Source organism: Neofelis nebulosa, chromosome 11, assembly GCF_028018385.1.
Source record: "Neofelis nebulosa isolate mNeoNeb1 chromosome 11, mNeoNeb1.pri, whole genome shotgun sequence".
Lineage (NCBI taxonomy): Eukaryota > Metazoa > Chordata > Mammalia > Carnivora > Felidae > Neofelis > Neofelis nebulosa.
The window spans coordinates 45,795,017-45,818,545 of NC_080792.1; the positions used below are offsets into that span (position 1 = coordinate 45,795,017).

General features: G+C 45.5%; 1 protein-coding gene across 6 annotated transcripts in view; it reads left to right on the forward strand.

Annotated features, from left to right (window-relative positions):
* Window positions 1-18,793, forward strand: part of KCTD1 (potassium channel tetramerization domain containing 1) — a 187,670-nt gene extending 168,877 nt beyond the window's left edge. For 5 of the 6 annotated variants that reach the window (XM_058692457.1, XM_058692460.1, XM_058692459.1 and 2 more), the window contains exons 4-5: window positions 13,194-13,499; window positions 17,822-18,793. In XM_058692457.1, coding sequence (XP_058548440.1) covers window positions 13,194-13,499; window positions 17,822-17,980 — 465 coding nt within the window. In that variant the 3' untranslated portion in view covers window positions 17,981-18,793. Of the gene's footprint in view, window positions 1-13,193; window positions 13,500-17,821 lie in introns of those variants that run through there. The other variant, XM_058692456.1, reaches the window with a different exon arrangement.
* Window positions 18,794-23,529: the final 4,736 nt, after the last annotated feature.

The following is a 23,529-nucleotide window of genomic DNA, read 5'->3' on the forward strand; positions in this document are numbered from 1 at the left end:
GGGCAGCGGTTTCTTAGTCATGTTTTCCTAGAAGGAATGCAGTGGACTCGGGGAAGGGAAATACCCCTTTTAGTTCTGTTTTCAGAGGATTGCGTTTCCAGATGCCCCCTCAGAAATCTCTACCTGGATAGTTCTTTGGGTCCTTACACTGCCCAGTCACAAGGTGGCCATCCCCGCCTCCACCTCCCCCCACCCCGTTCCCCTCCCCCGACCGTGGAACCTGCTCCCTTGTTTTGTGTCCCATCTCCATAAAAAAAAAAAAAAAAAAAAAAAAAATCAGAATTCGGGGCACCTGATGGCTTAGCACCAGGTTGGTTAAGCATCTGACTTTGGCTCGGATCATGATCTCACAGCTCGTGAGTTTGAGCCCAACATTGGGCTCTGTGCTGACAGCCTGGAGCCTGCTTCAGTTTCTGTGTTTCCCTCACTTTCTGTCCCTTCCCCACTCACACTCTGTGTGTCTCTCTCTCAAAAAAACAAAACAAAACAAAACAAAACACTAAAAAGGCACGTCAGAATCTATCTGCCTGCTCTAGGCAGGAACCTGGGAGTCATTCTGCACTGTTTCTTCTTCTTCACTGCCCACACACGATCCATCAGTGAGCCGGTCCGTAGTACCTTCCAGATAGTTCTCCAATCAGTTCACCTCTCTCATCCCACCTCCCTATCCAAGGCTCAGCTTTCTGGATGACTGGGAGTGCCTTCATAATTGGTTTCCCTCTCCCACCATTTCCCCCTCTTGTCCACTCTCCATGTTGAAACCCAGAGACGCTTTTTCTCATTAGACTTTTTTTTTATGTTTATTTATTTTTGAGAGAGAGTGTGCATGCATGCAAGCTGGGAAGGGGCAGAGAGAGAGGGAGAGGGAAAATCCTATGCAGTGTCAGGACCTTTTATTTTGAGATCACTGTAGACTCTCATGCAGTTATAAGAAATAATAGAGAGGTCCTTGGTTACCCAGGTCCCCCCGAGAGTGACATCTTGGAAAATGGAAGCATAGCAACACAACCGGGATGTTGACATTGATACAGTCAAAGCACGTGATATTTACATCATGGCAACCATCCCTCTTGTTGCCCTTTTATAGCCATACCTTCTCCCTCTCCCCATCCTCCACCGTCTCCAGCCCCATCCCTCACCGAGGGATACTTTTGGGGGAAAATGGTGTATCATATAAGCTCCCGCTTACAGCTGTGCAGAGGTTTCCCGTTCGTTGTTCACGCAGCAAAGCAGCATATCCTTGTCAGAGCCACGAGGCCCAGAAGGCTCTGGCCCCTGCTCCCCTCGACTCTTACCCTACACATATGCCCTACAGGACTTCTCTTAGTTCTGCAAACATACCATCTTCTGGTTCCCTTCAGAGAGACCGTTCTGCCTGCCTAATGCTCTTCTCCTGGCCTTTGTCACTTAGGGCTCATTGTATTCATCACTGAGCCATCCGTGCCTAATCCAGCCTAGGTTTGCCTACGCCCTGTGATTCTCTGTGGTCACACACAGTACATTTGCAATCATTCGTCTCCATTGTTGAGCGCTGTGTACCCAACTGTAAGTCACACATGCTTTTGGCTGCAGATGTGGGAATACCCAATCAGCAGTGCCTTAAAAACTCATGGAGATTAGTTTTGTTCTCACATAAGAAGTCAGAGGTCCATGGTTACGGACGGTGGTATCTGCTCTGTGGTGTCATCGAGGACCAGAACTGTCTTTTTGTTTTGCCCTCCTCAGTGTTGATGTTTCGGCCTCATGCTTGTCACCTCAAGGTCGTAAGTTGCCTGCCCCAGCTCCAGGCATCACCTCCTCATTCACAGCAGGAAAATGGGACAAGAGACTCTTTACCTCAGAAGATTGTGTCCTTGTCAGAAGATTCCCCAGTAGACTTTCCCTTTATAGGTCATTGGCTAGAACTGGGCCTCCCCGAGATGTAAAGGAGGCTAAGAAAGTAATTTTTTTCTCTTCTAGCCTCTACAGTGAGAGAGAAATGAGCAAGGGATAGGGGCCGGGAATAGTTGTTGGCGAAGCTGGCCAGCAGTGGCTTTCGCTCTGGTGCAGCTTTGGCACATACTAAGCATGTAAATATTTGTGGCGTGAGTGAGTGAGTGCATGGATGGATCAATAAATGAATGAAGTGAGTCCCACGTTCAAACCAGATTCTGGTTCATACCTCATCATATACTTTATTATATTCGAACTCTGGATGTTTTATGTATGTATCAGGACTCTACTTTGTAAAAGACTCTCACAGGCAGGGACATTTTTGTTTTTCTAAAGGACATTGTGTGCTGGGCGCATAGAATTACTCAGTATTAATTAACTTAAATACAACAGAAAAGGGTCTAAACAGTCACAGGAGACCAGAAGCTAAGTGTAAGTAGGCAATATACTATTTAATTTATAGGACTAAATGGGAGGTATAAAACGTGTATAATGCCATCATCCTGAGCAACTTCTGAAGGTAAAATATTAATTTGTAATCCCATGTTGAAAAGAGATGCAGACTCCAGGAGTACAAAACAACTGATGGGGAATTACGTTTAGAACGTGATAACAGCCACTTGTTTTCAGTTGGACGATGTTCCAGAAATGGAGCTCAGTATTGAACACATTTAAACGTGGCAGGTGTTATTTTCTTTTTCAAGAGCATTCAAGTTAGACGCTGAGAGACAGACTTCCTCATGGGAGTTAAGCTGTGGCCGGTCCCTGGGGTCAGTCCTGAGGGGGGCTAGGTTGGGAGGGCTGCTTCTCCGCACCTTGCAAGCTCCCTCAGGATTCCAGGGCCCTGAAAGGCGCGCTGTTCATCAATTCTAAGTGCAAAACACACCCTTTAATTGGCTAAGGCTTTAGCTGTGGCCCACACTTGGGGGAAAAGACAAAAAGTTTGGCAGATGAAGTGCACGTCTCGCAGGGCCCTGAAATGTTTTCCACGGAGCCTCTGGGCGACAGGCTGTAAATTCCAGGGTGTTCTGGAACCTGGAGGAGCAGCAGGAGGAGAGGGGAAGCTGAGGTGGCCATTTGCTCCTGTGGCAGACGATAAAACCGCAGCAGTTCACGGGAGTCACAAACGCAGACGCGCATGCAGATGAGCTCTCAGTCTGTCCGTCCCTGAATCACACAGTAGGTGCTTTCCTCCTCATCGGAGTCTATTTCCTGATCTTGGAGAAGGAGCACAGCACGAGGAGAGACTGTCCGGACTGGGTTTGCCGGGAGAAGTGTTCCTTGACTTCCTGCTTCCCTCTCCAGCTGTTTGCTGCTGGGTTGAGTGAATGCATGGAACGTTGACATCACGGCATCCTGCACCCCTTAAAATCCCATTCTGCAAATACGCTGTATGAGCTAGATACCCGCTTAACAATTTAGATAATTTCATATTTCAGAACATCACTTAAGTGGCAGCTGCTTGTGCCCTGCTTCCACTGAAAGCCACTGGAATCTGTTCTCTTAAATAAGTGACTATAGAGCTTCTCTGCCCTGTTTTATTACAGAGATGACTGTCCTTCTTCCCTTCACTACCCCCCCCCCCCCATTATACTGACTGGTTCATCGTTGCTTTATCTTCTGCTTATGTACATGTGTTGTACAGGGCGTGCACACACAGTTGTATTTCCTGGAACACCATGAATCCAGATCTTTGGTTCCCTTTTTGATTGGGAACCACAAAATTGCCTCTCTCTAGCCTTTCATTCTGAACATCTTTGGTAAGGGTCCCTCATGTTGCTGACATCTTTTGTGGTCGCTGATGAATGCCCACCCTTCCTAAATAAAGAAAAACTTGCTATCAGACAGCTCACAACTTACCTATCCCTGGCTTAAGTTTAAAAAATGTATTAGTTACTTGTAATAACCTTTTAAGATTATAGAAAAAGTATATGTACATTGTAGAAGATTTGAAATGGTAGACAGGCAGAAAAACTTTAAACCCCGTATTCCCAACTCTCGGAGACTACCAGCGTCAAAACCTTAGTGCATGGCCTTCTGGATCTTTTTCTATCCTTATTTCAGACAACAATCTCTACCTTCCTATTTCAATAAAATCTCATTTCCTCTAATACTGGAACCATATTCAGATTTCCCAGGTTGACCCCAAAATGTCCTTTACAAGTGTTTTTCCCAGACGGTATCTGATCTAAGAGCACATGTTGGATCCACTATGTCCCTTCCCTTTATTACCTAGCCTAGTCCATCGCTTTTTATATGATGCTAACTCACTGAAGAAACAGGGCCAGGTGCCCCACAGAATGCCCCCCCGCCACGCCCGGTCTGGATTTGTCTGGCTGCCTCATCATGCGTACTTTAGTTCTTTACTCTAGCCTCTAATTTCCTGTAAACTGCAAGTTTCATCTGAAGGCCTGATAGTCTAAGCTAAACATTTCAGTGAGAATACATCTCTGGTGATGCTGTGCACTTCACATTACATTATGTTAGCAAACATAGGTGTCTGAATGCTGGCCCACTCATTAATGATGCCAGGACTGACCATCGATCAGAGTGAGTTATGTCTTCCTTAGGTTGCAACAAAAATGATCTCGGTCAAGCTGAGTTTCTCACCTTGCACTATTAGCATTTTGAGCCAGCTAATTTTCTGTGGTAGGGCTTTTTTTTTTAATTTTATTTCTTTAATATACATCTGAATTAGCATATAGTGCAACAATGATTTCAAGAGTAGATTCCTTAATGCCCCTTACCCACTTAGCCCATCCCCCCTCCCACAACCCCTCCAGTAACCCTCTGTTTGTTCTCCATATTTAAGAGTCTCTTCTGTTTTGTCCCCCTCCCTGTTTTTATATTATTTTTGCCTCCCTTCCCTTGTGTTCATCTGTTCCGTGTCTTAAAGTCCTCATATGAGTGAAGTCATATGATATTTGTCTTTCTCTGACTAATTTCACTTAGCATAATACCCTCTAGTTCCATCCATGTAGTTGCAAATGGCAAGATTTCATTCTTTTTGATTGCCGAGTAATACTCCAGTGTGTGTGTGTGTGTGTGTGTGTGTGTGTGTGTGTGTGTGTGTCTTTACACCATGTCTTCCTTATCCATTCGTCTGTTGATGGACATTTGGGCTCTTTCCATACTTTGGCTATTGTGGATGGTGGCTCTATAAACATGGGGGTGCATATGTCCCTTCGAAACAGCACACCTGTATGGTAGGGCTGTCTTTTGAGCAGTGTCTCTGGCTTCCACCCACTATATGCCAGTAGTACCCACCTCCTTCCCAGTTATGACAACCCAGAATGTCTCCAGACATTGGCAAATGTCCTCTAGGGTCAAAATCAGCCCCAGGTGAGAACCAGAAAGAATGAGAGGAAGGAAGTTTTTATGGGAAAGATACTGGCTTACCTCATAGAATTAGCAGGAGCATTCTCTCAGGGCTGGAACTTGCAGGGCATCTCTGAGGACCTCAGTCATGAGAGTTTGTGGGCTTCTAGAGTGATGCCCATGGCTCCGCTGCAATACTGCCCGGGGTTTCTTTCCCCTTCCTTGGTTCTACAGAGACCATCTGACTGGCTCAGGTGGCTCTGATGCTTATGCTTTAGCCAATCAGCTGTGGTAACCCAGACACGCGTTCTAGTCACTCACTCCTGAGAGTCGGACATTCTCGAAGAAGGCACTCTCAAAGAGTGGTGAGCTGGGTAGACCCCCAAGAAGTCTCTTCTTCAGTACTTAAGAGAGTGCCCACTTAGGATGGCTGCCCCAGCCCCTAGTCTCAGCTGTTGCCTCCCAGTATTTATGTCCCTGGTGCAGAAACTGTTTCTCCTGGCACCCCTGCCCAGGGCCACTTCTGTCCCTCTCCCGAGGACACTCCCTCAGAAGCAGGGCCAGCTGCAGCGACCGAGGAGGAGGAGGAGGAGGAGTGGGAGACAGGCAGAACCGCCAGCCTGCAGCCCTGGCACCATCTCGGATCGCATCTCTAGCCGCTGCCCTCACCCCACCCTACACGTGAGCCATAACTCCTGCAGTTAGTATGCAGCTGACTCGCCAAGCCAGGGTGTGGCTGCAGAATGCAGATGGGTCTGCCTCTGCTCTGCCTCAAGCACCCCGTCTTGATCAGCTGTGTATACGTGGCCTTTCTCCGGGAGATCCGGAGGTGGTGGGGGATGAGACAGTGGCCGGGTACAGAAGGGACTCTTGCCGCCACTTCTGTTTCTTTTAATGGCCATCAGGATAAATCTCAGGCTGGGTGTCCTCCACCACCTTCCCCCGACCCCGGCTCGCGAGAAAAACGAGAGTAGTCAGGAGAAACTGGAAGCTGGTGCTTCTGGCCAGAAGTATCAGTTGGTAGCAGGGGAAAAGGAGCAAGGGAGCCAGTCTTTCTAGGTTTTGAAGAAAAGAAAGGGATTGAGGGGTGGGAGGAGTGAATAGGTGGACACATGTCATTGCACATTTGTCCAAACCCATGGAATGTACAAGGGCAAATGTGAACCCTAGTATAAACTGTGGACTTTGGGTGATGTAGGTCCATCAGTTGTAACAGATGCACCACTCAGGTGGGAGATGTTGAAAATGGCAGAGGCTGTGCATGTGTGGGGACAGGGGTATAGGGGAAACCTCTGTACTTTCCCCTCAATTTTAACTGTGAACCTAAAACTGCTGTAAAAATAGTAAGTCCTTTTAAAGGAAAAAAAAAAAAGGAAAAAAGTATTGCAGAACTAGGGAAATAAAGAATTTTAGACACCCCAAACCTGAAATACTGAAAAAATTATGGTGGCCCACCTCCCACCTAAAAAGAAAAGAAGGAAGGAAGGAAGGAAGGAAGGAAGGAAGGAAGGAAGGAAGGAAGGAAGGAGAAAAAGAAAGAAAGAAAGAAAGAAAGAAAGAAAGAAAGAAAGAAAGAAAGAGAAAAGGGAGGGAGAGAGAAAGAAAGAGGAGGGAGGGAAGGAATGAAGGGAGGGAGGGAGAGAAAGAGAAGAGAAAGAAAGAAAGGAATGAGGGAAAGAAAGAAGGAAGGAGGGAGGGAGGGAGAAAGAGAAAAAGAAAAAGAAAGAAAGAAAGAGAAAAAGAGAGAAAAGGGAAGGAGAGAGAAAAAAAGAGGAGGGAGGGAAGGAATGAAGGGAGGGAGGGAGGGAGAGAGTGAGAGAGAGAAGAGAAAGAAAGAAGAAGGAAGGAAAGAAAAAAATCTTTGAAACTAAAGGAAATTAAGTCCCGCAAAGATTTTTTTTTATTTTCCTTATGACTACTACCTGGATGCTATTTTTGAAATGTAAACTATAAAATCCTTCATTTCCTCTCATCTTCTTGGTGTCCCTGCTTTGTGGGTCCCCTGATATTTACATGCCCTGCCTTCTAGGGAGCCAAGTGCGTTCTGGGAGGCCCCAGGGCAGTGAAGAGGTACTGGAGCTCCCAGGACAAACTGGACGCATTCCCCAGAACCCACAGTGCCTAGCATGGCATCCGGCACGTTTAACAGATTTTAAAATGAATAAGTGACTGATTTGCCTTTGGAGTTTAAGGATGTGCCAACTGCTGTGTAAAATTTCAAGGCCATTAGGAGTTCAGTGAATTTCTGAACTGTTTGGTGGAATCAGTAAGTGTGTGTGGCAAGCTGAATAATGGTCCCCAAGGGGGTCCACATCCTAATCCCCAGAATATATTACCTTACAGGGCAAAAGAGACTTTGCAGCTGTGATTAAGTTAAGGGTCTTGAAATGGGGAGAATATCCTGGATAATCCAGGTGGGCAGAGTGGAATCACAAAGGTCCTTATAACTGAAAGAGGGAGTGGGGAGGGTCAAAGTCAGAGAAGATGTGATGAAGGAAGGAATGTGATTGTTGGCCAGGAGCCAAGGAATGCAGGCAGCCCTAGGAGCTGGAAAAGGCAAGGGAACGCATTGTCCCCTGGAGCCTTTTGAAGGAAGGCAGCCCCACCAGCAAGACCCATTCCAGACTTCTGATCTCCACAACTGTATGAGAGTGAATCTGTATTGTTTTCAACCACCAAATCTGTGGTAAGTTCTTACAGCAGCAATTGGAAACTAATACACAGTGTAAATTACTTTCCTCCCCCTAGGGAGAATGTTTTCTGAATTCCAAATATTTAATCAAGAAATAAGCTTTTGAGACATGGGTCCATTTGCATTTTGAAGTCCACCCATACCTATGTACCGTGTACTTATCTCCAAGGTCCTAGAAAAGCTCAATTTATTCATTGTAAAATGGGATCTTGATCTTTCTGTGACTCGAAAAACTATTGTAAATCTCAAAAAAATTTTTATTTTAAAAATATGTATTCTAGGATTTTAAAATTCTTTAAATGTGATAATAGGTCTGTGAATAATCTATTTCCCTCTACCTGAATGTGAGGCTACACAAGAAATATGGATGATACTTTCCTAATTAGGGAAGATGAAATTGGCATAGAAGCAGGGCAGATGAGTGACAGCATCTAGTACATTCTGCAGTTGCTTTGCTGAAAAGCAAATGTAGTTTTGGGTTTCATTTTCTTCAAAAGGAAATCTGGGGCCACACCTGCTGCTGCCCCATAAACTCCTGCCCATTTCCACCTCATACCTTAGGGATAAGAGACTGCGTTGTCTAGAGGAACAACCAAAGAAAGGAACAGTGGGTGTTACCAGATAGGAACCAAGGTATAAGGAAAGAAGATTTCAAAAGATTCAAGAGAGCAGAAGGAAATGAACACAAGGTCAGGGGATCTAAAGAGAAACTTGGTAAACTCTAAAAAATACGGGATTTAGACAGTAGAATTAAATGATCCCAATTGAGGAAGGAAAGGAGGATGAGGTTCCTAAGAAAAGCAGCTGTGGGTATGAGTCGGCTCCACGGGCGATGTCCGACGAGCTGAGACTGGAAACGTGTGTTAGGAAGTAGAGAAAGACGACTATAAAGGAGCCCGCCAAGAAAGCGAATGGCCAGTGTGAGCTTAACCGTGCAGAAAATGATAACAAAAACAAGAAGGGCCTTTTTAGTTCTTGAGCTGGCAGACGCTTGGAGGCAAGTCAGCGTGGGGGGCCGATGGCCAAGGGGAGCCCGGCGCTCGGCTGTTCTCCAGTATCCGCTGCCCCGGTGCAGACGGCGCTCCACCCCAGAGACTGGAAGGAACAGCACAGTAAAGGAAGAGATGAAGCCAGATGGTCAAGAGAGAGTAAAAGAACACCTGGTGGCCTGAAGGAGTTCAAGACTGGGCCCCGTGAGATACATCCCGGGGTACAAGATGGTCTTCAGGGGACCCCTTTAAACTCCGCTTCAGTAACCACTGGCAGAATCCTTGAGAAATCACTGAGCAGGGCCAAAAGTCTAATAACGGCCAGTGTTTCCCTCATTGTTCAGGAGCAGAGAACAATGAACATGAGCAGCATCGTATAGGGAGGCACTCTGTCAGGCCATGGCCAGACCTCAGAGTGGATTACCCATGTGGCTCGTGAACTCAGGGAGTAAAGAGGGTGAAGATTCAGAGTCAGCATTGGAGGATCTGTAACCCCAAGTCCTGTTAGCCCCATTACGTTCAGGTTATGGTAGACAAACTGGTGGGTCAGGACATTGTCATGGATATAGACTCGGATATCAGGGCTGGAAGCAACTTCGAAGGAATTGATTCCTCTCATTTTATAGATAAGGAGACTGAAGCCCAAAATAGTTAAGGAGAATCTCTGGGCAGTACAGAGACTTGGGGCCTCCCACATGTCCAGCCTTCCCCTTGGAGTCCCACCCAAACACATGGCATTTCAACAAGACACCCAGCAAATGCCACAGTTATGGGCTGACTGATCTCCGAATTCTAGGTTTTATAACTATTTGAACAGCCAGAATCCAGAGTCTTCGTTTACTACCTGAGCATCAACCTGAACCAAGGTCTGCATGTAGCCGTGTCGTCATTACTCCATCTAGAAACACAACACCTGGCTCAAAATGATAAAAGAGAGAGAGAGAAAGCAGAACATTGGATGAAAGAATCCACATTTTCTCAGTGTGTTGGGACAAATTCCAACAATTTGAAGAGGGATACATAATGGAGGGTTTAAAATTTTTCACAAATGCTGAAAGAGAAGGGCCTAGCTCAGTAGCAGCTCTTAGGAAAAGGTATGGGGACGCCACAGTAAGCAAACTATAAACTAATAGGGTAACAGGACAGCCAAGAAAGTTAATACAGGCTGATGCCGTGTGGTAGGCAGACTAATGCCCCTCCCCGAAGATGTGCACGTCGTGATTCCTGGAATCCAGGAATATATCACTTTACATGGCAGAAGGGACTTTGCAGATGTGATTAATTAAGTTAAGGGTCTTGAGATTGGGAGATTATTGTGGATAATCCAGGTGGGCCCAGTGCACTCACAAGGGTCCAAGTGAAAGAAGGAGGCAGGAGGGTCACAGTCAGAGAAGATGTGACAATAGCAGAGGTCAGAGTGATGTGAGACCACAGGCCAAGGAATGTGGGCTGCCTCTGCAAGCTGAAAAAGGCAAGGATACGAATTCTCCTCTAGAGTGTCCAGACCCATTTAGACCTCTTACCTTAATGACTCATTTTAGACCTCTGACTTACAGAGCTGTAAGAGAATAAATTTCTGTGGTTTTAAGCCACTAAATGTGTGGTGATTGTTACAGCAGCCATAGGAAATGAATGCAGGCTGCTTTAATAGTGGTTAGAATATCCGGCCAAGCGAAGGTTTCACAGTGTGCTCATCAGATCACATCTGAAATGTTAGGTCCAGTTTGGGTTTGGGTTTTCAGAAGTATGTTGACCAAGTCAAACACACATCAGATATTGAAGGACCTCTAAGTCATAACGAATGAAAAAGAGCTGAAAAGATGGGGTGTTTTCAGCCTGAATAATACTAAGATGTAACAGTTGTGTTCAGATGTTTGAAGGTTTAACAGGTCAAAGAAAGTTTAGGATCATATAACTCCAGATGGCAGAGTCTGAACACGTAAGTTGGAACTACAGGGAAATTAAGGCCCTTCTAACTGAAAAACTTACAACCGTCAGAGCGGCCAACAAAGTCAGTGCTGTGCCTTGTTAGATAGTAAGCTTCCCATCACTGGAAGCATTTAATCAAAGGCTAATGGTCACTATCCAGCAGTGTTTGAAAGGATTCCTCCAGAGGGTCAAAGTTGGTCATTAAGACTGCTTTAAGCAGTCTCAGATTTGAAGACTTGATGACACATTTTCACTGGAGTCCAGATTCTTTCTTGTGTTATCATTTTTTTTTAATGTTTATTTATTTTTGAGAGAGAGAGAGAGACAGAGCGTGAGCAGGGGAGGGGCAGAGAGAGAGACACAGAATCCGAAGCAGGATCCAGGCTCTGAGCTGTCAGCACAGAGCCCGATGCGGAGCTCGAACTCACAAACCGCGAGATCATGACCTGAGCCGAAGTCAGACACTTAACCAACTGAGCCACCCAGGCACGCCTTGTGCTAAAATTTTTAATTCTCATAGGAAAATAAAAAGTTAGTAGCAGAAGTTCTCATTTCTACTGCTTGTCAACTGTCAATGCTGTTTTTAAATCTCCTTGAGAGCTGTCATCTGGATAAGTAAGTAAAAGATTGAGGTCAGCATCTCATGGTTGATGTACTTCAGTGGGGGTCCCAGGTATCCAGGAGGAACCAGCCATCTACCCACTCCCGCCCTCAGGCTGTGTGAGGGGGCCTCACTTCTGTCCTTTCCTAAGCGTGGCCACACTTTAGCTTTATTCTCCTCTCCTCAAATCAAACAGTACCTCCTGTGGGTCAGGTGCCAGGATGTGCAAGGAAGATGATGAGGGCAGTGGGCTCCTCTCCAGCAGGGAACCGGGACTCCTGCAATAATGGCATTGCCGGGAGAAGACCGAGCACCGAAGCAGTCCGTTCTGCTGAGGGGCATCTGGGGCAGCGTCTTCACCTGGCCCAGGTGTCCCGCCACAGAAAGCGGAAGACCCGGCTGGAGGCCCGCTGGGACTTTCTCACCTGTCCATGCTTTTTTCTCTGGAAGCCCTGCATGATGCTACTGCCGCTGCTGCCTTTGCCGCTTAATTTGCAAGAAAAAGAGCAGAGTGCCAAATAGAACCCGTTTTCCTTGGTCATCCTCTCCGTGCACCATCCCATCCAGATGGCCGAGGCCTCGGGCCGCGCTCGGGCCCCAGGCTCTCAGGGCGGCTCTGCCGCAGGCACCAGGCACCGCCTGCCAGCTCCAGCCCGAGGAGGGACAGCAGACACGCCTGTGTCAGCTCATTAAAACGTTCTCAGTCAACATGTCCGGACAAGTGTCCCACTTGCCTCACACCCGGAGATGATTGTGGTCATAGCTACGCGTAGACCGTATTGACCTGCTTGATAACATCATTCCTGCGTTGCTGCCTCCCTTTTCCTCCTTTCCCTCCCTTTTCCTGCGTGGCTGCCTCCCAAGGCCTCCCATTCAGTGACGCGTGTGTGTGTTAATACCTGCTTGACAGATTTCTGTTCTAATTCAGTAGATTTTAAGGCAAGAGTCAAAGAATGGGTGGCTGTGGTTTCAGAAAGGGACGGGTTTCCTTTCGTGCACATCTGTCCGGCAGGGATCGTGGACTGATGTCTGCCTCCGTCCTTTGAGCATGGCAGCGTCGAGGGCGGTGCCTCCGCCTCCCCCAGACCATCCCAGATCAGCACCCATGCTTAGGTCAAAGCCGCGCCCCGCGTGTGCCCTGCAGGCGCCCACCCGCCACCGTCTCCGGCCACCCTCCCGCCTCGTGCTGCCCCCTGCCTCCCACGAATTCTGAGCTGCCAGCGAAGGTGACGGGGAGCGTGGGCTTCCCGTGAATAGTGCGCCTGCGCCTCCCTCACTGCGACCTACATGTGGCTCCTTCTGGAGGACGTAAAGTGGATTCTCACCGCATGAATTTTAAATGCCCAGAGGCACTCCTTACTGAAAGAAAAGTCGTGGCTTCAGCCTTTCTCACCTCCGTTTTCTCATCTGCACAGTGGGAATAATAATGGTTCCAAATCCACAGGGCTGTTGGTGGGGGGGGGGGGAGGCTACAGGGTTTAATTTATGGGGAGCATTTAGAAGAGGGCCTGCCTGGCCCCTAATACTCTTATCTCTTTTTATCATCGCTGAATGCATTAATGAAGGAATGAATGAATGCACGTGGAGTTGTGTTGTGAGTGAAAAATTCACACGCAGATTTGATTATCAAAGTAACAGAGGTGGAAAAAAATCACCTCTTACCTGTGGACATCTTCAGCACTTCGTGTTTGTATTTTGCACTATGAAACGCCTTTTTTGTTTGTTTTGCCAGGACTACACTTTGTTATATGAAGAGGCAAAATATTTTCAGCTTCAGCCCATGTTGTTGGAGATGGAAAGATGGAAGCAGGACAGAGAAACTGGTCGCTTTTCAAGGCCCTGCGAGTGCCTAGTGGTGCGTGTCGCCCCAGACCTCGGAGAAAGGATCACGCTCAGCGGTGACAAATCCTTGATAGAAGAAGTGTTTCCAGAGATCGGCGATGTGATGTGTAACTCTGTCAACGCAGGCTGGAATCATGACTCGACACACGTCATTAGGTTTCCACTGAATGGCTACTGTCACCTCAACTCGGTCCAGGTACAGCCTTGTCATATACCGTGTGGAATCGAATGTCGCTCTTAATGCTGTTACTTAACCTTGCCTTCACACAGTGCCTTCCGTCCAGAGAGCTGGGAAACTCTCATGTGGCATCACTTCTGGGTAGGTAGGCCTGTTCACCCTCTGGGCACTCAATCATTGCACAGGTATTTGTTGAACATACACTATAAGCCAGTGCCCGTGTGAGCACTGGAACGCTAGGAGACGAAGAAATAGACAATAGCTGTATTTTCAGGGAACTTCCATTCTGGGAAAGACGAGGGAGCCAAACAGTAACCAACAGAAATGGTGATCAGGTAGTGAGAAGATAGTGTAGCTGGGATGGGGCGTCCCAGGCAGAGGGCCCAGCAAGTTGTGAAGATCCCGAGGTAGGAGTCGGCATGGTGTGAGGAGGGGTATCAAGGAGAGCCCGCGCAGCTTGAAGAAAGAGACAGGGAGTCCTGAGACCCGAGGCCAGCAGGTGGCTGGGAATAGATCACGGATTGCCTCTTGGGCGGCGGGAAGCACCCTGAGATTTTTTTTTTTTTTTTTGGTTTCTTTTGGTTTTCATTCATTTGCTTGTGTGAGTAAAAGCCATTTGAGGATTTTGAGTAAAAGCGTGGCATGATGTAACTCAGCTCCGAACATGAATCCTCCGGCAGCAGAGGGAAGCAAAGGGAGAACAGCGGAAGCAAAGGGACCAGTTAGCAACAGTTGAGAAGCGTCCGATTCTGAATGTCAGGAACGTAGTAGAGCTAACAAGGTTTCTGACAGTGGCTGTGGGTTCTAAGACAGAAGCCAAGGATGACTACGATTTTTGACCCAGGAACTGGATGGATGGGATTCCTGTTTTCTGAGATGGAGAAGTCTATGGGAGGAGACGGGTGGAATTCAGAAGGTGGGTTTACACGTGAGGTGCTGAGTCCCTTAGACGCTGGTTGGTCTGCTCATCATCGTAACTAACGTGTGGCAGCCCCGTGCCAAGGGTTGTATGTGCCTTGTCTACTTGTAACAGTCTTCATGGGTCAGCGCCGTTAGCCCCCCTTTCTTGCTGATGAGAAAGCAGACGCACATCTGGGTCTTAACTCCAGGTCTAGGTCACTCAAAACGATTTGAAGTCAATGGAATAAGGGCTTGGGGTTTCTCACACCCACCCCCTTTTTTAAAATTCATTTATTTGTGAGAGAGAGACAGAGTGTGAGCAGGGGAGGGGTAGAGAGAAAGGGAGACACAGAATCCGAAGCAGGCTCCAGGCTCTGAGCTGTCAGCACAGAGCCCGACGCGGAGCTCGAACTCACAAACCAGCGAGATCATGACCTGAGCCGAAGTTGGACGCCCAACCATCTGAGCCACCCAGGCACCCCCCTCCCGACCTCTTTTTAAGTGGAGTGGGCCCATGCCTTTATTGACCCAATAAAACCCCTCCCACAGCTCAAAGACTAGAAGCACCCACTCTACCATTCTGCCTCTTGAAGATTGTTCCACTATTTATAATTTTTGTAAATGTTTATTTTATTTTTGAGAGAGAGCAAGTGAGGGAGGGGCGGGGGGGGGGGGGAGACAGAGGATCCGAAGCAGGCTCTGCGTTAGAACTCATGAACCATGAGATGATGACCAAAGTCAGACGCTCAACTGACCGAGCCACTCAGGCACCCCACTACTTACAATTTTTAAAATTTACGAACAGGCATCCGAGAACAAAACAACAGGAGATGCTGGCAGGAGCTGTGTCTTGGGAGGGCTAGAGAAAGGCACACGCTGGCAGGCAGTGTGATGGCCGCTGGGTTGGATGGGGCCAGAGGTGCACCCGCAAGGCCTGGTGTTAATTGAAGCTCTGAAAGCCGTTTGCCTCCTACACATGCTCCCTGCCCCAGCCCCCCTCCAGATGGAGGGAGGAGGCAGTGCCCATCAGAGCCGGGACAGCATTGCTTCTCTAGGGCCCCATCTCTCACACAAAACCCCAGCCCCACCACTCAGGCTGTGGGACAAATTCATATGCCTGACAAGTTTCCCAGTCATTCAAGTCTGATCAGATGTGGACATTTTCATCTGGATTAACATCATCGGTGACACAGCCATGACACGACCACGACATAATCGATGACTCCAGCTTCCTGCTCCACCGACCAAGAAATAGGCATCGTCCTCTAGGCATTCACAGGTTTTGGGATAAGACACACAAGACCTGATACCTCCAGCCCAGCCCTGGAGTGATTTAATATTCCCAAGTGATCACTAACTTTAAGGAATTTTGTTATTAACAAATTGATGTTTAAAAAGAAATGGCCAAGGAGCATAGCTGTTTGCATTACTTTGAAAGAAGCTTTGAGCACATTCAAGGTACTGCTGGGTCATATGGAATAATTATCATATTACATATATGATATCCCCCTAGGAAGGAAGCTTGGGGATTTCCACATTTAACAGTTTAGCAACCTTCCATCACTGCAAGACAAACAATATCAGAGTTAGGTTCTTTATTGCTCACAGCTTCTACCTTTTCAATTCCTCTCCCAGTGAAGGCAAAGAATCCTTTCTGGTGCAGTGGTTTGGCCAGGCAGACTGGGGTTTTTCTTGCTGAAAGGCTACATTCCTGCCTCTGCTGGAGAAGTCTTAGCTCTTGGGTCCTTACCTTTTTATTTAACTACCACCAAAGCACATCTTGACTTTGAACATAGGGATTGTTTTCTTCGTTCTGTCCCTTGCTGACTGGTGTGCATATGCACTGTGGATATATCTACAGAAATAAGAGCACTGTGGGTTAGAATGTTCATTTTGTTCTCATAAAGACTTGGGTTTTTTTTTTCATTAAAAAAAATTTTTTTAATGTTTATTTGTTTTTGAGACAGAAAGAGTGTGTGTGTGTGTGAGCAGGGCAGGGGTAGAGAGAAAGGGAGACACAGAACTCAAAGCAGGCTCCAGGCTCTGCCCTGTCAGCATAGAGCCTGACATGGGGCTTGAACTCACGAACTGTGAGATCATGACCTGAGCTGAAGTCAGATGTTCAACCAACTGAGCCAACCAGGCGCCCCTTGGTTTTTTTTTTTTTAATTGGCCAGCATTAGAAGTTGTAGTTTTCTAAAAGTTTACTCTATTGTTTTCTAATCTCTAGTTAGCTCTTTTGCAAAATAGCAAATTATATTCCACATAAAAGTAGGCAACCAAAAAATAATAATTTAAGAGGAAACAGTAAGGGTTTGCTTTATGTTGAGTACATTTTAAAAGTTAATAACATTCCACTTCATTTCCCCCCAAAATTTTAAACCAGAATTTTTTTTAAGTTATGATTGAGTCATTTTGCCTTTAGAGTGGTGTAGAAGTAATTTAATTATACCCAGAATCCCAGGGAACGTTTGCAAGTCCAGTGTTTGTTGGATTCCTAAGGAAACAATGCTGTAGATCAACTTTCTGTATTTTTGCCTAAGAGCATAGGAATTGTCTCCTACCTTTAAGACCATCAGACACGTCGGTGACCAACCCAGGGATCTTTCTGGCACTAGGTATTTGATTTCAAAACTGAAGAGCTTATGAGAAGTTACTATTATATGAGAAGTTTAGAATATCTTTATTTTGGATATGTTTTCTAACATCCAGCCATTGCAATTACTCTTGCCTCCCTGAATGCACTCAAGGCAATAAATCTATTTCAAATGCCACAAACTCGAAAACTTGTAGATAAACCTCGACTGTCTTCAGCAGTCCATTGGTTCTGCCACTGAAATTACATCCATCTTCCAAACTGAAATATATGAAGTTAGTACAGGCAGACTTCAGCAGTGGTGGCGCTGAGAGTGAATGGGTTGAGAATGACTCACTGGCTGAGTAGATTCAGATCAGATCATTGGCCATATCATTTATCATCTCATAGAAGATACTTTAGTGATGAGATTTGAAAGGTAAACCCTCTCTTTTTGCAGAGAAGGGCGTGTTGCATGTTACAAGAAACGTGGCATCTGAGGCCAAATGGAGCTGAGCTGGAAACCCAGTTCCAACACTTATAGGCTGTGAGCCTCAGTTTTCCCGGGTATGAAATGGGCTGACCACCCATTAATAAGCAAGGTGGTTGTAACTATTCAATGAACTGGCACGTGAGTGGCAAGCATGTGAAGGCGTATTTTGGGTGTTGGACACAACCGTTCCATCCCTCCTGCCCTTTAGTGCAGGGCCTTCCTCTGAAAGCAGAAACTCAGAGAGACTCCGGGGGTGGGTAAGAATGACCAGGGCTGCACAAGATCTCAAACTTCAGGACACCTCTTTGGGCTGTTCGTGTGGCCAGAGGACCTGTGTCCCCCTAACCAGATGCTTGTCTTGGCCCTGTGCAGGTCCTCGAGAGGTTGCAGCAGAGAGGATTTGAAATCGTGGCCTCCTGTGGAGGAGGAGTGGACTCGTCCCAGTTCAGCGAGTACGTCCTGCGGCGGGAACTGAGGCGGACGCCCCGCGGGCCCTCTGTCATCCGGATAAAGCAAGAGCCTCTGGACTAAACGGACAGATTTCTTATGCAAAAAGGAAAAAACAAAAACAAAAAACATACACAACAAATAACGCAAACAAAAAAGGGACATTTATGTGCAGCTGGGACAACAAAACCAAGTCCTGGACCTAAAATTGAATAAACAGACACATTGATATCCAATAGAGACCACACCTGTATTCATATGGGAACAATTGGAATAGTGATATCCTCAAGGTGTAAAAAAATATATAAATATATATATATATGTCAAAAGGTAGGAAATGCAAAAAAAAAGGAAAAAAAAAACGTTTCAAAAAGGTGGTAGCTACAGTTGGTGCTGTGATGGCCGTGAAGTGTCCTGGGCCTCCCAAGGCCTCTGACCGATAAACAAGCCATGAGCAGTGAGGACGCATCTCCTTACCGTTTTCATTGCCAACAGCCATCCATTGTTTCCTTTTCCTTTGTCTTTCTTTTTCCTTTTTTTTTTTTTTTTTTAAAAAAAAACAAAACAAAAAAAACACCTTGAATAGAGTTTATTTGCAGGATGGAGGTTTCCTGTCCTCTGTTTAGGCGGGACGGGCAGGACTTCAGAAAAACTCTTCATGAGCACACTGCATTCGAAAGACATTAGACATGAAATTTTAAATGTAGTTTGTACAGAAGTCACACTTCTTTGCCCGCCTCACAGATGTGAACATGACTTTGTTTTTAAACTGATCAGTTTTGCAAAGGGGCCAGAATTATTACTTGTTAGACTTGCTCCAGTTTGAGTCTGCTGCTTTCCTACAATTTTTCAAATTTTATAATGTATTAAATACAATAAACTCTGTTTAAAAAATAAGGTCTGTGTGAAACGCGCATGTCAGGATGAAGCTGTATTTGAATGAGATTTTTCTTTTTCTGAATTATCTGTGTTGGACACCAGAAGACATCAGCTGAGGCTGGTTTTGAGGTCAAAGCCACTAAAAGATAAAGGATGTTATCGTGTGTTCGAAACAGTTCTGTTCCCACCCGGCAAGTGTTCTGACCTGTGCTTTGTTAGCAAGATGATCTTCCTTCTCGTGAAACTTTTCGTTTATAAATTTGAGGTATCTGTTGCTGCAGGGCAAACCACGCCGAAAGTTTGCAGCCTAAGGCAACATCTTATTCTCTGTCACGATTCTGCAGTTCTCTTGAGCAGCCTATCCTTTGCTGGCCCGCTTCTGCGGCAGGGGGTGACGAGGGTGTCACGGGGCATGATTGGGCTGAAATGTCTGTCCTACGTGGCTTTCCCATGAGTTGCCAGTCCATACTGGCTCAGGACCTCCGTGCCATGTGCTTGACCCCGTCCCAGCATGGGAGCTGGGGTCTAAGAGGGAGGGTCCCCTGCTGCTGGCAAAAGTGTTCTAAGAGGGAGGAAGCAGAAGCCTCAGTGCTCTGAAAGGCCAGGCCTGGAATTGCTCAGTGCACCTCTGGCACAGTCTCTTGGCTCAACAGAGAGCCCAGATTCAAAGGGGGGGGGGGGGGGACGGGGGGGGCGGGGAATAAAATCTACCCCCTGCTGGGGAGAGTGACAAAAGAATTTGTAGCCAACTTGAATCTACCATAACACCTGTCCAAAAAAATCCAAAAAGTGGGACATTATGGCTTTGGAGGAAGTAGGGAAGTTCTAAGCCAGAATGGTCGCTTTCTTATTAGCCCCAAGAGATAAGAAACCTGAAGTCTCAAAACCACTTTGGAATTAAGCCTTCAGCTTTTCTGAGGTAATAGCGATTCCAGAGGCCCTTCTGTGTACCCCACCTCACCTGTCTTCCCTGCTGCTGCTTCCTCAGTCCAGACACAATAAAGCCGGCACGATGGTGAGATTGACAGGTAAACCATAATGTGTTTCTGCTGCAAAGACATTCCTGTAGTGATAGGCGATTTCCATCCTGAACTTACTTTCTTTTTTTTAAATTAAAAAGTCTATGCCTGAGGATACCAGTAATGAAAATATCTCTGGCTTCTGAAACTAAAAGTAAGCTGTTAATGCTCCTATCACCCCCTGAAACACAGAGGCCCAAACACTGGATGTCTCTAATGATTGCCAGCCAGTCTTGCACATGGTTGGTTGATTTCCCCGTATTTGAGGCTAATACGGCACTGTCTCACGCCAGACAGCCAGGGACGCTCCCGCCAGCTGCCTGCTCATCCCCGCTGCCATACCAAAAGGACAATGAAATCACACTCTGATTTTCCCAGCAATCCATTCTCATTAGGCAACATTTCCTGCAAGCTGGAAATAAAGCAAGTGCCCTGCTTTGGGACTTTGTCCCGCTGGTTGTCATCCGGGAACTTTTCCCCAGCACTCTCTGTGCAGTTCGTAGACAACCCACAAACACTGCACTGCATGGTGGGTGTGATTAGCATCTACATTCTTCTTCGCTGAGTTCTTATACCCATTTATACAACTGCAACCCAGAAGCACATTCTTTGTACAAAAACTCTAATCCTCTAATCCAATCCAATGCAGCAAACCTATACATGTAATTTTCACACTGTGAGGCTTTATAACAGATTCCCGGAATCTTCAGGAAAGAGCTGGTCATTGAACATATAATTGAGTCACAGTTGCCTTTTGCCCTGTTTTTATTATCTAATCTGCAGCGTGTATCCAAACGTCACTGGTCATCCCGATAAGGATCTTTGTGGCTGTGCTCATTTTTCCTAAAGAGGATCTGATCAAGGCCTATGTGCTATATTTATTAATGTCTCTGGATTTCTCTGGTTGGTTTCTCATTGGTAGAGTCAGGTTAATTTTTTTTTTTTTTTGCACGTATATTATGTAGGTGATGTTATCTCCTTATTACATCACTTCAGAAGGGTCTATCTGACCCATAATGGTGATGGTAATTTTTTTATTTCTATTTTTTTGTTTTTGTTTTTATTTTTGGCTTTTACAAATCATATTGCATGTGAGTTATGGTTTTGCTTTTGTGATGGTAATTTTGACCACTTAGTTTAAGTGACATCCACCAAATTTCTCCAATGGAAAAGGAGCTTTCTCTCTTTGGGATTAATAAATACTCTCTGGGTTGAAATTGTGAGACTATCAATATCCTGTTCAACACACTTTTGCCCACCAGTTTGCACACTGATTGGTGATCTTTTTCCTGAATCAAGCATCACCGTGGTGGCGATAGAAGCATACCTTTAAGAAAGCTACTATTGCCTGAACCACTGATATTTTAAATAACCTTTTACTTTGCTTTATTTTATTGACCAAAATGCACTTCTTTAGCCAGGCACACAAACTATAATCTTCCACCTGCTTTCTTCTAAGAAGTATTTTTTTTTTTTAAGAAGTATTTTAGAAAAATAGAATGAAGGAAGACACTTCCAAACTGGCTTCTAAATACTAGGTGGGTTTCTACATCGTAATGATAATAGCCACGCCCTTCATGTTTGCTGCGCTAAGCACTTTATCTGCAGCTAACTCACTGAATCCTTCTGACCACAGAGGTTGTATTATCCCCATTTCTCAGTTAAAGAATACTCTCAGACACTAGGTAAATGATATGATAAAGGCTAATGTTCGGTTGAGCTTTATCAGGAGGGCTGAAACACTATTTGATGAAAAATAAGGTTTCATGTTGTAGTAGGATGAGGAAGCAGACTATTAATTAGAAGCATTTCCACACACACACACACACACACACCATGTTTGATTAATATCTTGTACTCAACTCTTTCTGGTTTTCTAACATGCGAAAAAATATTTTACTCTGTCCTTGGCAAGTTCAGCATGCTTCATTAGAAAGCCACTAGACAAAAATGTCACTGCAGTGATTAACTGGTTAGATTAGGAATTACTAAACCCTGATAAGATGTGGTGTCTCTGAGAAGAGCCACCAATGAGCTCTTCATTGATCATATCAGCGATCTGCAAACTTGCCCATTCTTAAGACACACAAAAAGCACTTGGTAAAGTTATAGGTTTCAGTCTTCTACCATCCCCTTCACCCCATGTCCCCACAGATGTCCTGAATCTCAATCTCTAAAAGTAAAGAGCTTGTGAATCAATGTCCACCATTTGTGATGCTTTGATCAGGCAAGTTTGGAAAATACTTGGTGATATCACTGTGCTCCCTTGATCTAGGTAGGAATAGCGGGTGATAACCCCCCTCTCCCTGGGATGTTTTTGTTATGTGCCTTTTTTATTGCTTCACTGATGTTTATTAAACAATAGTTGCCTTCTATTCTTTTGAAAGACAGAATGGATACTTCAAACGGAGTTAGTGGGGCGGGGAAATTCTTAACTGAAATTTAACCCAAGGGCCCTCATTCTTTCTTAATTAGTTAGAGAATTGCCCGGGTCCGTGGAAATAGTCCACCAGCTACAGAATTCTCCCACCTCATCTTAAAAAGCTATCGGAGGCTTGAATGAACAGAAGTTACAACACAAGAAATAATTACAGTAGCACCTACCACTTGTAACAATAGCTGACTCCAGGTGTGCAGGAATCTGCTTTTTCCCATATGCTTTAATGTGTGTGGGTTTCTTCGAAACTTAAATACTGATCTTAGACCTTAATTTGAAAAGGTATGTAAATCTATACTCCTAACTATTTACCATGAAACTCCTTTGTGCGTGCTTTGATCTATGTTAGATTCAGAGAGCTCAATCCCACTGTATTTCACATGACTCCAAGTTCACCCTCTCTCTCCTTCCCCTTCCCGGCCCCCAGTTTCTCTTTCTCCTTCACTCAATGTGAAACCCAGTATTTCATCACTCCTCCCAATCCATCTATCGGATTGTGCTTGCAAAATAAGGAACAGATGGTACAGGTATTAAATTATCCTCTTGACTAACAGGACTGGAAAAAAAACAGAGAAACACTTGCTGTGCATTCCATTCAAACTCTAGAACTTGACTCAGAAAGCCTGTTCTGGAAGGTTAAGACCAAATCCTAGTCAAGGATGCATCACCTTAGTTGGAGAAGAAGGAAGACCAGTAGGGACAGTTGATTAAATCCAGCTTGAGGAGGCTTTAAAGGATCACTTAAAGGTCTGCAACTTGAGTGACCTATTTGATGCAGCTGGTTTGTGTGTTGGTGGTAGTGGGCAACAGGATTGGCAAGAGAAAGTGGTGGCAGGTGGATTGCTTGTGGCCCTAAAACTGAAATATATCATCCATTATTGCTCTTTATTTGAAATGATACTGTATTCTTTAAAATATTGTTGTTCTGAGTCATATTGTCAAATATGTGGTCTCTTAACACATATGAATACCAGAAAATTTGGAATTCTGTTAAGTAGACTGCATATTTCTAAAAATAATTCAGTTATAGCTCTTAATTTAAGCAGAGTAGAGATATTTGTACAATAGAACACTGACCTATGTAATCGTTTCCCTACTGCCATTGTAATTTCAAAATCTGACTTACTTCCCATAGCCCCAGAGGGTGCAACTACAGCCACACCCCCAAATGCTTCCAATAGCTTTCTGCCTCTGTGTTAACCACCCTCCAACTCCTACCCTCACACCCACCCATTTCTTACAACTTTTCTTCCAAGCAAAGCTAGTCAAGCGATGGATCAAAAGGATTTCTGCATAAT